At 36.3% G+C, this 12,692-nt stretch overlaps 1 protein-coding gene across 1 annotated transcript; it reads left to right on the top strand.

The window, feature by feature from the left end:
- Positions 1-1,049: 1,049 nt before the first annotated feature.
- Positions 1,050-4,153, top strand: LOC104223155 (stress response protein NST1-like). The gene is made up of 3 exons (XM_009774528.2): positions 1,050-1,369; positions 2,777-3,245; positions 3,337-4,153. The coding sequence occupies exons 1-3, from the start codon at positions 1,286-1,288 to the stop codon at positions 3,858-3,860; spliced, it is 1,077 nt and encodes a 358-aa protein (XP_009772830.1). The 5' UTR covers positions 1,050-1,285; the 3' UTR covers positions 3,861-4,153.
- The last annotated feature ends 8,539 nt before the right edge of the window (positions 4,154-12,692 follow it).

The following is a 12,692-nucleotide window of genomic DNA, read 5'->3' as shown; positions in this document are numbered from 1 at the left end:
TTACAATTATACCCTTAATGAGAAGCTTTTATAACCACATAAATACTCTGGGCCCTTTTAGACTTGTTTAGAACCACAAATTCCAAAAATCTTCATTTTTTCTTAAATTTCGTGTCTAGTCAAACAGGTTCACATAAATTGGAACAGAGGGAGTATTAAAAAATAGATATATCGAGAGCCAGACACTAGAACTGATTACAACAACAACAACAACAACAACAACAACAACAACAACGAACCCAGTATATTCCTATAAATGGGATATGAGAAGGGTAATGTGTATGCAGACTTTAACCTTGCCTTATAAAGATAGGGAGACTGTTTCCGATTGACCCTCGACTCAAGGCACAGAGGAGATAAGGCAACAAGTAACAAACAATAGTAACAACAATACATTAAGGTAACATGTACGAATGACACAACATGTAATAATAAAGAATCATGAATAAGACATTAGAACGGATTAATATTTAAAATTTTACAACATATTAAATTCAAATCACTAGCCAAATTTTTCTTAGTTCTAGTTTAACAACAACAACAACAACAACAACAACAATCCAGTGTAATTCCACTTAGTGGGGTCTGGGGAGGGTAGTGTGTACGCAGACCTTACCCCTACCCTGGGGTAGAGAGGTTGTTTCCAAATAGACCCTCGGCATCCTTCCCTCCAAGAACTTCCCACCTTGCTCTTGGGAGACTCGAACTCACAACCTCTCGGTTGGAAGTGGAGGTTGCTTACCGTCAGAGCAACCCCTCTTGTCTCTTAGTTCTAGCTTAAAAATTTGTAAATATCATGTAATTTTAGGGACAAAATACATAAAATTATTACCAATTTAAAACTATTTCTAACTTGTTTTTCTAATTCTAATTGGTCTATACTTGCTTTCCAATACGAAATGGGCCTTAAGTGATGCCATCCGTCTATGCTAAGGAAAAGGATATTAGTACCGTAAAAAAAAAAAAGGGCAATAAGGTAAAATAAAAACGCGCTTTAAGTCGGCCACTCATCTGCCTATAAATACCCCCTTATGAGGTACCTTAGGCCTATTATTCATCTCCGCCTCTCTCGATAATTTCGTCTGTGTCGGCTCTAGGGTTTCCAGAAGAACTTCGATTTTTTTGCGATTCAATCAATTTTTTCTATTGTATCGCGCCAAATCGATCCAAGATCTAAACGCTACTCATCTATTTTTACGATTTGTTTTTGTGTTTTCGTGAAAGAGAGGAGGGGGAATTTCAGATCTGAAATCGAAAAGGGGTTGTACTTCTGTGTGTATTGAGGATGTCTCGGTGCTTCCCATACCCACCACCTGGCTATTCGCTGAATACAGCAGCCAATAATGAAGCCTTGATCGAATCGATTAAGGTTTGTTGAAACAAAGAGCACTTGATTTATGTGTTTATGCTCTTGTCCCTGGCTGATTTTTTCGTCGTGATGCTAGAAATAATCCAGCATATGAGGGCTTGTTTAAATCTGATTCTATACCATGTGAATCTCCTAGGAAATAATGTTGTTTCATTGGGTTGTGCATATCTATGAACTTCGATTTAGGGTTTCATTGTTGTAAATAATGTATATGTCCCAGTTTAACCTGGTTATAATTGGATTAGTTTTAAGGATATGATTAATATTACGACATATATCATAGGAAATCCAGATAATTCGATGCCCGCTGATAGTGTATCTCCTGCCCATGGATCAAGGATGAGAGTTGGAAAAGTGTAGGGACACTTTAGGGTTTAGTGCATTGTTTGAGGGAGAAATTAGAGTAATCCTGTAATAAGACCAGGTTATTGCAGATTTGATATTTGATGGAGTGGTGAAATAGGAGATTTTCTGTGACTATAGATTATACTAATGGGGGCTGCAATATGTTTTTATAACTAATTTAAAATGGGTTTTTTTGATGGATTTTTCAGAAGATCCTTTGGGAAGATTTTTGGGTAAAACTACTTTTGAGGTACTCTTTTAAAATCTTTTTTTGGTGGAATGCGCACAAATTTTCACAACCAAATTAAAAAAACAACTATCCTAATTGTAAATTTCAAAAATATACATTTGGGTCCAGCTCCAGTAGAAGTGTTATTAGGCCTCTTTCCTGCTTAGACTTCTATTTGTTTCCATCAAATTAAGTTTAAGTGAGATTGTCATCTATGAAACAACTCATGAGCTACTTGGTTTTTGTTTTTAGGTATTCCCTGTAATTTTTCATTACTTTGACATGACCACTTAATAAAGCATGAATACTGCACATTAGTCTACATTTAACTGCACATTTCAAATGATTGTTTAAGCACCTTCAATCATAGGAATGATAAATGCTAAGTCCACAATAAAAGTGTACCCTTTTGTTGAGTTAAGTCCACAATGCTAAGTGCTTGTGTATGTGGTGTTCGTGAACATGTTATTCTTTAATTTCTCCATGCTTTGGTGCTTTTTAGCAGAGTGGGGGTTAGCCTCATTCCGCTTATCCCTTTGCTAGAGTGTTGTATGATTGTACTTCTTTAGAACTTTTTAAGCAACTCAATGTAAGACCATGGGCCAGGTTGTGTGATAAATTGAACTAGCTGACTGAGTGCTGCGTTACTGTATTCTGTCATATTGATGCAAGTCTATGTTGTGAACCCAACACATGTTTGTTACTCCACACATGCCTCTTTTGATGTAATAAAAGATCAGTGAGATCTTAATTGTGCAATATCCTCGTGGTCATGCTGTATTCATCTTCTCTCTCCCTCTATTCTGAACTTGTTATCCTCTGGTGCTCTAAAGCTCCAAAGGGAGAGGGAGATAGCTAAAGCAGAAAAGAAGAAGGAGAAGAAGAGGGAAAAGAAAGAAAAGAGAAGAGAAGAGAAGAAGGCAAAGAAGGAGTCAAGTAATCCTGGATTTGACAAAGCCACTCATGAGTCCAAAGGAATGTACTTGTTTAAATGTCTAGAAGACGAAGCTGAACAGTTGGAGAGGGAAAAGAAAGAAAAGAAACAGAAGAGAAGAGAAGAGAAGAAGGCAAAGAAGGAGTCAAGTAATCCTGGATTTGACAAAGCCACCCATGAGTCCAAAGGAATGTACTTGTTTAAATGTCTAGAAGACGAAGCTGAACAGTTGGAGAGGAGCAATCTCACTGAGGAACATGGACAGGCTGTGTGCTCACAGAATTCCAGCTGCTCATCTGACAGCACCCAGAATAGCAATAAAAGGAAGAGGCCTGCCTCACCTTCACATGGCAACATACAGGCACATGGTGAGTATATTTTAATGTTATTACCATACTTATTAGTTTGGTATTCTGTTGTTTCTGTTGCTTATGTTTTTGTTTCTTTGTTTGACAATAGGTAGCATTATCCGCATTCGGTTGTCTAAAAAGGATGGGCAAGGTAAGACATCAACTGCCAAGGAGAAGCAGTTGCGAAAACCAGCCCAAAAAGATGTAGAAGTTACAGTCAGGACAAGTGTAGAGAGAGCCAATCCTTTGCTGAAAGCAACCAACAATCAAGGTTGTCCGTCCCCATCAGTTTTAGAGCCAAGTCCATCCACGTCTGGGTGGAGAGACTGTGTTGCTGTAGACAAGGCGGCAACTGCATCATGCTCCAAAGCGCATGAGAACAGCATAGAATTTCAGTACAGGAATTTGATAGAGAACTGGCTTCCACCAAGTCTTCAAACTGAGCATCTTGACGTTGACGGTGAAGCATGGCTGTTTCAAAGAAAACCTAAGCATACTCGAGTTGGAGAAAAAAGTGCAGTCAGCAAAGAAGTCAGCAATGATTCAACATGTGGAAGCTCTGCATTATGGCCACGGGCGCAATACATTCATGATGCTGAATTGTATGCATTGCCCTTCACAGTTCCCTTTTGAGTCATTTCTAACTGTGTATAGTTAGGTTTTAGCTCGATATACTGCCCAGGGAATTTTGTAGCTCTTCTCTGGGAAGCAGCTGTGGTTTAGCCTGGAATTTAGGCACACATAACAACTTTAATTCTTTTTACTTTCTTCAGCGAGTTACATCACTTTCTTAGAGTTCTTTGTGCTGGTTGTCTCATTTTATGTACTCACTGGCTTTTACTACAGAGCATTTGTAAATGAAGTTAAAAAAAGAAAAGAAAATATGGACACATTTATTAATGGTGAGGACGATTTTGTGCTTGCTATGGAACGCTGCTTATTTATAGTGAAACTAGCGAAGTGGAAAATAACCTTATACGTGAACGGTCAATGCTACAATCAAAGTAAACTATTTAATTTCTTCTGAGTTTCAATGACTTGGATTTTTCTACAAAATCTGTCTGGTCTATTTCGCGTCTTCTAATTCTGGCTCATTTCCGAAATTATACGTCATTGTTTCTTCAATCATTTATTTCCCCAAAGCGTAGCTTCGAAACTACGAAGTGGTTGAACTAGCAAAACATTAATCTATTTTGATTAAATTCACTGGGTAATTCTGGAACTTAAGATAATTTACATTAAGTAATTGGTGGCCTTCCTCTAGCTGTAGTTCTAGTTTCCTTCTAAAAAATGTTTGAGCCACGAGATTTTTTGGGGCAATAAAAAGAAAAATAACAGCAAAAGAAAGAACTGGTAAGGATCAAAACAAATTCTTCTTGGTAGGTTGCAGCAGAAGGAAAAATTGATAGTGCTGGGATAGCTGCAGCGAATAGTGATGGCTATTGGGAAAATTGTCATGCCATAATAGCCAGTGAATAGTGATGGCTATTGTGATATTGTGGTTAGTGTCAAAGAAAGCACCCAAAGAATACCCGTCGATACTATTAAGAGCATGAAGGAAAATACCAATATATTAAGTATTTTATATTAATTATTTGCGATCATGTGTATAAAATGTGGTAGTTAACTATGGTTAAATACCAATAATTATAGTTAAATAAAGTAACATGTATCATTTACGGGCATGTTTTTACGTTGCATACGGGTCATCAAATGTTAGTGAAATTATTCCAGTTTTAAGTAGGCATACAATTTTTGGTTGAAATTGAAAAGAAAAAGAATGTATTTGAAGTTGTAGTTATAAAAAAGGTATCTGAATGTGTCAATTGTATTTGGACATAAATTTCACTTGAAAAGGTAGGAGTTTTGCCCGTGAGAACTTTATTTCAATTAAATTTTCCTTATAGTATTAGTTATGTAACTCCAAATTCTCTATCTCAAGTTGAAACTTAGACGATGGAATACACTTCAAATAAAATTGATTCAGAGGTAATGGACCACACTCTTTAAACATCACCGCGTCCATCTCCGCTCTCCTCCTCCTCTTCATGAATTGAAGTTGGTAGTATTTGAAAGGAATGTGTAAATCTAAGTTTAACCCATCGATTAAGCTTGTGAACGAGAATAAATTTGTTTGCAAAAACTAAAAGTTTATGCATTTGGTCCTAATATCGTAAGATTAGCCTTGCAGACTAAAGTTGTGAATAATTTAATAAAGAGTTAATACCAAATCCTCGTAAACTATCATGTTTTTGTTAGTTTCCGACTCAAACTATTCGGTGTCCTAAAAATCCCCCTGAATTATATTGCCCTTCATATTAAAACTCCCTCGCGGCATTTTTAGAGGCTTTTTGATGACTTTTTTCAGCTGTCACGTGCTCCTAAGCGAGTTTACACGTCATGCCAGGTCAGCAATGAGGATATTTTAATACGAAGGGCAATATAGTTCAGGAAGGTCTTGGGGACACCAAATAGTTTAAGTAGGAAAACGATAAAAATATGATAGTTTAAGAGAATTTTAGGGTATTAATTCTTTAATAAAATAAATAGAATGAAGATAAATCCAAAGCTTAGACTAAACTTGCAACCAATTGAACAACGGAAGAATTAGTCAATCAGGCTAAACGTGTGAACCAATAAGATAGGTATAATGGAGTTACTAATTCAGATAAAACTTGTGACCAATTCAACAACATAGGTAGAGATGTCAAACAGTATGGTGCGGTGCGGTCATGGGACAAACCCGCATACACCTGCGAAGATTTTAACCCGTCCTGCCCCACCCCGCCCGCCAACGCTTAATTTTTTTTCTTCTTTTTTTGAATGAATTTGATAGTAAAAATTAAGATTCATAAACTTCTTTTTCAATTTTGATAAGATAGTATTAATTTAATTTAAACCCAAATCCTATACAAGCACCCCTAACAAAATCAAAGTGACAGTATCTTGCAGTTGTTACCATATCAAGTCTTGGTTTATCTTTTTCTTTTCACTACAATTTAGGAAGACTTTTCTAAATTAATGAGTTTTCTGTTTAAGTTTTTGTCTTTTTTTTAATTACAATTGCTATAAGCTAGGTTGTTTTAACTTCCTGTTGCAATGAGTCGTTTGAAAGTTCAAACTTCAATCCCCAAATCATCAAGAAACGGAAGGTACAAATAGCTCTGAGTCCATTTTATTTATAAAGGTGAGAAACCATGTAATCTAATAACTAAAATAACATATAGTACAATACTAATAGACTGTTATAAGCAGCGTCAGTGTAAAATTTTGAATCAGTATATGTTTCTTGGCCAAACCCGCAGTCATACCCACGTCAACCCGCACCCGCAAGTTTTTGTTAATAAAAGAATTCAACCCGCACCGCACCCGCACTGTCACAAACCCGCCTCGCCTCGCTTAGGTTCAAACCCGCACCGCTCCGCACCCGTACCGCCCCATTGCCATCCCTAAACATAGGTAGATGCATAGCAAAATTCTTCTACGGATGTTTGTTGCCATCCTCTGAAGAAAAAGATTCTATCTAGTTTACAAGTTCCATTTTCACATGCTGTGGTCATCACTGAAATGCTTGCTCTAACTTAATATTTAATATATATCCTTGTCCATTTGCATCATGTATCCTACTGTCATTGTGCAACTTCAAGTGCTTTTAATTTTAAATAGCTTTCTAGAGCAACAAAGATCATGGAGTTCTTTTACTTCCAATATAGTCATACGTAGAGGTGTCAAATTGACGGGTTGGACCGATTTTGGACGGGCCAATACGGGTTGAGTCAATAATTGGGCAGATCAAATGGCCAGTCCAAAAGTTTCTTGGGCTAAGATGGGTTGAGTCAAAATACGCTAAAATTTATTATAGTCCAACCCGTCCAACTCTTATCAATCTTTAATTAATATATGTTGTTTTCTTATGAACTAAATAAGACTTTTTTTTTCTTTTGTTATGGTCATATATAACATAACAAACAAACAAAACAAATTTATTTCTAAGATATTTTGGCAAAGTTACTCATGGGATCAAGTTGGGTTAAAACTCAATCCAACTTTAAATGGTTGAGATCGGTTGGATCAAGATGGATTGAATTCAATAAATGAGCGGGTCAATAACCAGCCCAACCCTGAGCGGGTTGGACGGATTATTTGGGCTTGGGCCAAATTTGACAGCCCTAGTCTTATGTGATTCTAAGGTGTTCTTTTTTCACCAAAGGTCATAATATCATATCTTCCTTGTTGGGTAAAAATGGGATAGGTGAATGTGAAGTTCTTCGTAGTGTCCTAGATTTTGGTTGGAGTTTATAGCCTTCATAGATTGTAGGAAGGGATCTCAAATCGCAAAAAAAAAGTGTTTTTTGTTAGCTGATTAAAAGTAGTTGTTGTCTCAAGTACTGAAAAGCTTTAGGCGTTAAAAATAATTTTATAAATAATTAGTTATATATTTGGATTAAATTTAAGGTGTCAAAGCTGAATTTATAATTGAAGCAGTTACTTGTTTAAAAATGTGCAGAAGCTGATAATAAACAATTGATGCATGTGTTTGGTAAAATGGTGTTGATAACTACTTGTTTTGTTAAAGTGACTTAAATGTCCTACGACTCTGTATAAAAGTTATATATTTAGAAGTATATTTACATGAAAGTTAATTGCAAACAATCTTCAAACTCAAAATTTATCTCATAGTTTGAAATTTATGAAACTCAAAATTAGAAGAAATTAAAAGATTAAAATGTTACAAAAAAACGAGAACCAAAAGAAAATAATAGTAAAGTAAAATCCCCTAAGATAGCAAGCATATATAGGTCACCAGGATGCTTTATCACAATTCATACTAAAGAAAGCCAAAAGGGAAAAAAAAAACTCAAGAATTAAAAACAGAATGAGCCAACTACTAATCCAATTTTGAGTAATATTTACACCTGCTCTAACTCTTTGATCTTTGGTTTGAAGTTAAGCTTAAATGTGAAATCTTCCAAGGCAGAATATCTCCAACTCTTCCACCTTCTACTTCTTCCTTTATTATTGTAGTGTAACTTTATAAAGTACTTTGTGTTGGATTTTGCATCTATTACTGATACTATTTTCTAGAATAATTATTGTTTAGTTTTAAGAGGAGTCTGCTAGAAGATTCAAAATTTTAATTATAGTAAGAGTTAGTAATTTAGTTGTAAGAGGAGTCTACTATTTTATTTATTTGGCTATTTAAAGCCCTATGATTAATAACATTTTAGAGACAGTTTTTCAATCATATTTTTCAACCTTCTTGCTGCTTGCATATTTTTCTAAAATCTATAAAGTGGTATCAAAGCCTCCATTGATCTTGATGGATCTCTGAATTCGCTGAAAAACAACCAATTTCAACCACTTTTAAACCATACACATTTTTACTCATACCGATTTTTAACCAAATTTTTAACAATGGCAAGCAGCGGTCTCTCTTTGAATATCCCACAAACTTTCACTGGTGAAAACTATCAGATTTGGTCAGTAAAGATGAAATTTTATCTTGAAGCTTATGATATGTGGGAAGTTGTAATGGAAGACAGACTTATACAACCACTTCCTGCAAATCCTACCCTTGCCCAAATCAAAGCTCATTCAGATGAGAAAACTAAAAAATACAAAGTCAAAACTATAATTCAAAATTCAGTTGCAGATTCAATCTTCTCTAAAATCATTGCTTGTGGGACAACAAAAGAAGCTTAGGAAACACTCAAACTTGAGTATCAAGGAAGTGAATGAGGTAGACAAAATCAGATTTTAAATTTGAAAAGAGATTTTGAATCTTTAGAATGCAAGATGATGGGACCATCGCTAAGTATTCTGACCGAATTTCTTTAATTGTCAATAGAATCAAGTTACTTGGCGAGGATTTCAAAGATGACAAGGTAGTTAAAAAAATTCTTGTGACAATTCCCGAAAGATTTGAATCCAAAATTTCCTCTCTGAAAGAGTCTAAAGATCTCTCTACCATCTTTGTTGAAGAATTAAAAAGTGTTCTTCAATCACAAGAGCAAAGAAGGGCCTTTCAGACAAGACAAAGTTACTGAGGGTATTTTTTATGCGAAACACCAAAAAGAAAAAGTCGATTATCCTTATTGGTGGAGACTTGATGCATTTTGTGAAAATTGCAAACAAAAAGGTCATGTTACAAAGTGTGCAAGTTCAAAGATGCCCATGTACAAGCACTAATAGCAGAAAAAGGAATTGAGGATGATCTTCTTTAGACTGCAGCAACAGAAGCAAGTAGGAGTGTTGGATTTTGCATCTGTTACTGCTACTCTTTTCTAGAATAATTAGTTGTTTAGTTTTAGGAGGAGTCTGCTAGAAGATTCAGAATTTTAATTATAGTAAGAGTTTAGTAATTTAGTTGTAGAGGGAGTCTACTACTTTATTTATTTGGCTATTTAAAGCCCTATGATTAATAAAATTTTAGAGACAGTTTTTCAATCCTATTTTTGAAACTTCTTGCTGCTTGCATATTTTTCTAATATACATAACACTTTGAACCAAGTTGTACAGATGGGAATTAGTGCTATCTAAGTCAGTAAGCTCCCAGTCATTCTCTAGTAAATCTATTCCGTACATAATCATTGCTATCTCCTTTGCATTGACATCCTATAAATCAAAGAGATATACTAGTTAGAGAACAATTCAACATTTTAAGTTTTGAAAGACATAATCAAATATGCCTTTGAATCCTTTGCTACTCTCGGCCGAAGCTCCTTAATAATTGAGTGCTTAGGGTTGATCTTAAGCACCCTTTTATCAAGCATGTATGTAAGATCGCTCAAATATCCTATAAGTCATCGTGGGTCTCTTAATTTCGATTTTACCTTCCACAAGAGATTTTATATTATAATAACTTAGATGATTATGATAGTAAATATAGGAGGTGTGTTGGATGTGGTCTAGGGTCTAAGGAGGGACCTAGAATTAATCCAAGTTGGGAACTATGAAATGGATTAAAGTTTCAAATTAGTTTGCACAAGACCTGAATTTACATGGGGCGATCCGTTGTGCTAGGCATTGGGAGGCTTGCTAGGACACCACGGGGCGCGCCCAGGGGGATAGGGGGGAAGGGTGTTACAACCCATATCCACACGCGTTAGTTCATGTCATATATTAGTTAACATAAATCCAAGAAGGAATTACCTTTGAGATGATAAGAAGTTAATCCTATTGGTCTTAAGTGATACAATGGTGTATAAGGGTGATTAACAAGTATTAGAAGTTAAACGAATCAAGGATGTTGTAACTCGTATTTTCAGGTAAACCTAGAGGTTCTTAATACACCCAAGAGATTACGTATTAAGGTATTTGAATCATATAATATCCGTATTATAAGTCTTGAAGTCAACCGAGTTGTGAAACAAAAGTCGACAAACGTTGTCGCAACTTAGGTTCATACTTTTACTTAAACATTAGGTCAAATATTTCTAAGCTTTTCTCCCAATTTAGAAGGAATTACGGGTGATCTACCCAACAAATTAAAGATCTATGAGTCTAGTTTCCAACGCATTAAACCGTTTGTCAATACGATCTCGGAGTATAGAACTTGCAAAAATGATAGGACAAAATTAAAAGACCTAAGTCGGCCAAGAGAGGACTTTTAAGGGGTTATGAACTCAGTTATTTCATCCATATTTCAGACCCTCAAAACCAAAGTTAACCCCTGCAACTCCTCCCCAAAAATCCCACACAAACCCTAATCGATTTTCCCTCTCTTTCAAGTTCTATTTGAAGGTAAAACCTAGAGTTTGAAGAACCAAGGGAAGGGCTGAGTTATCCAACAAGTAAGGTAAGTTACTGCCATCTTTCATACATTTTTCTCTGCTGTGAATTCATGGTAATTCGTTCTATACATGTAAGAACTCACGGGACGGTGATCGGAAGCCGTGAGTTCGAGTTATTCACTTGTAGCAGACTGTTTTGTGGATTGTTTGTGTTGCTATTGGGCTGTATGTTTTACTACTATTTTATGGAGTATTGGAGGTGTAAGGGTGTGGAGGAACACTATATATATGTAGGGTTGTGGGCTGATAGTTATTCGTAACATTTCCGGGTCGTTTGACACGACTACGGTGGTCGTCGTATGTATGATGTAATTAGGTTGTGCATGGATTGTTTTGGGAGGCTCAATATGATTATTATTGATGTTGTTTGGGCTGTTTGGTGATTGTTTTGAATGGTGTGAAGTCATATATATAGGGGAGGTGCTGTCCGTTTCAACGTAAAATAGGTTGTGGTCGATACATAATAGTTATGACGCTTAAATGATAACGATAGTATCGTTTCTCTTATTGTAGACTAAGGAGTTGTGACAATTGCATAGCTTGTGATTGGGGAAGTATATACAAGGTATGTGAGGCTATCCCTTTTCTTCTTTTGCACGACTCCGATTGTACATAATGTAATGAACGAGCTTCCAAAGATACTCTACTCTTAGAAGCTAGCAGTACTTACATTGCTTTCCCTCTTATGGAACGATTGATGTTAATGTTGCTTCTCTTATTCTTATGTTATCAATGTTGTTGGTACTTCCTGATTCTTATAAGGTTCGTAATGAAGAGTTGGTCCTAATAACGTGTACAGAGGATACCGACCTTACGTCACTCCGAAAGGTTTAGAATGTGATTTCATGAGTCGAGCATGCATTATGTATATGTATCTATTTTACTCTACCGAGCCGCGCTATAATCGGCCGGGTACGGCACATATTGTGCAACCACTGATCGGTTGGGTTTTACCGAGCTCCACATGGCCGGGTACGATTCTACCGAGCCTTATAATGGCCGGGTACATTTTTACCGAGCCTATTATGGTCGGGTACGATATGATGATGATGATGCCCACAGAGGCCTATGTTTTAAAAGTTTATGTATACATACATATGTATCATGCATTGCATGTCAGTAGCCCTCAGAGGTACTCAGATGTTCCAGGTTGCACATTCTCTATCCCTGCTTACATTAATGTTCATATTTATGGTTCCCTGCCTTACATACTCAGTACTTTATTCGTACTGACGTCCTTTTGTTTGTGGGCGCTGCATGTCGTGTTGCAGGTCCTGATAGACAGGCAGGTGCAGCTCCCCCACCACAGTAGGCTGTCTAGTTCAGCGGTGATTGGCGATATCCCTTCTCCGGACTTGCCGCGGTCTTGGTATGCATTTTTTGTTATAGATATTATGGGTATGTCGGGGCCCAGTTCCGGCTATATTGCAGCACTTATGTTCCTTTAGAGGCTCATAGACAGGTGTCGACTCATGTATAGTTTAGTATGCCTTGTCGGCTGGTTTTTGTTGTATAGTCTTTCATGGTAGCGTGGTAGCTCGTACCATATATATATAATTTCTTGATTGTCTGGTCATCCCATGTTATGTATGTTCATGCCATCATATTCTATGGTTGGTTGTCCATGATCCATGTCTACCATTTATATTGATCTCGTCAGCCTTAAAAGATA

This window comes from Nicotiana sylvestris, chromosome 4 (genome assembly GCF_000393655.2).
Source record: "Nicotiana sylvestris chromosome 4, ASM39365v2, whole genome shotgun sequence".
In the NCBI taxonomy this organism is placed as follows: Eukaryota; Viridiplantae; Streptophyta; class Magnoliopsida; order Solanales; family Solanaceae; genus Nicotiana; species Nicotiana sylvestris.
The sequence above is the reverse complement of the archived record's forward strand: the minus strand, read 5'-3'. Positions and strand labels throughout refer to the sequence as shown.

What these genes read in the sequence shown, in the direction of transcription:
- LOC104223155 (XM_009774528.2), top strand. Translation starts at nt 1,286, where the DNA reads ATGTCTCGGTGCTTCCCATACCCACCACCTGGCTATTCGCTGAATACA. An exon ending in CCTTGATCGAATCGATTAAG is followed by an intron (nt 1,370 to 2,776) that starts GTTTGTTGAAAC and finishes GGTGCTCTAAAG; the next exon opens with CTCCAAAGGGAGAGGGAGAT. An exon ending in TGGCAACATACAGGCACATG is followed by an intron (nt 3,246 to 3,336) that starts GTGAGTATATTT and finishes GTTTGACAATAG; the next exon opens with GTAGCATTATCCGCATTCGG.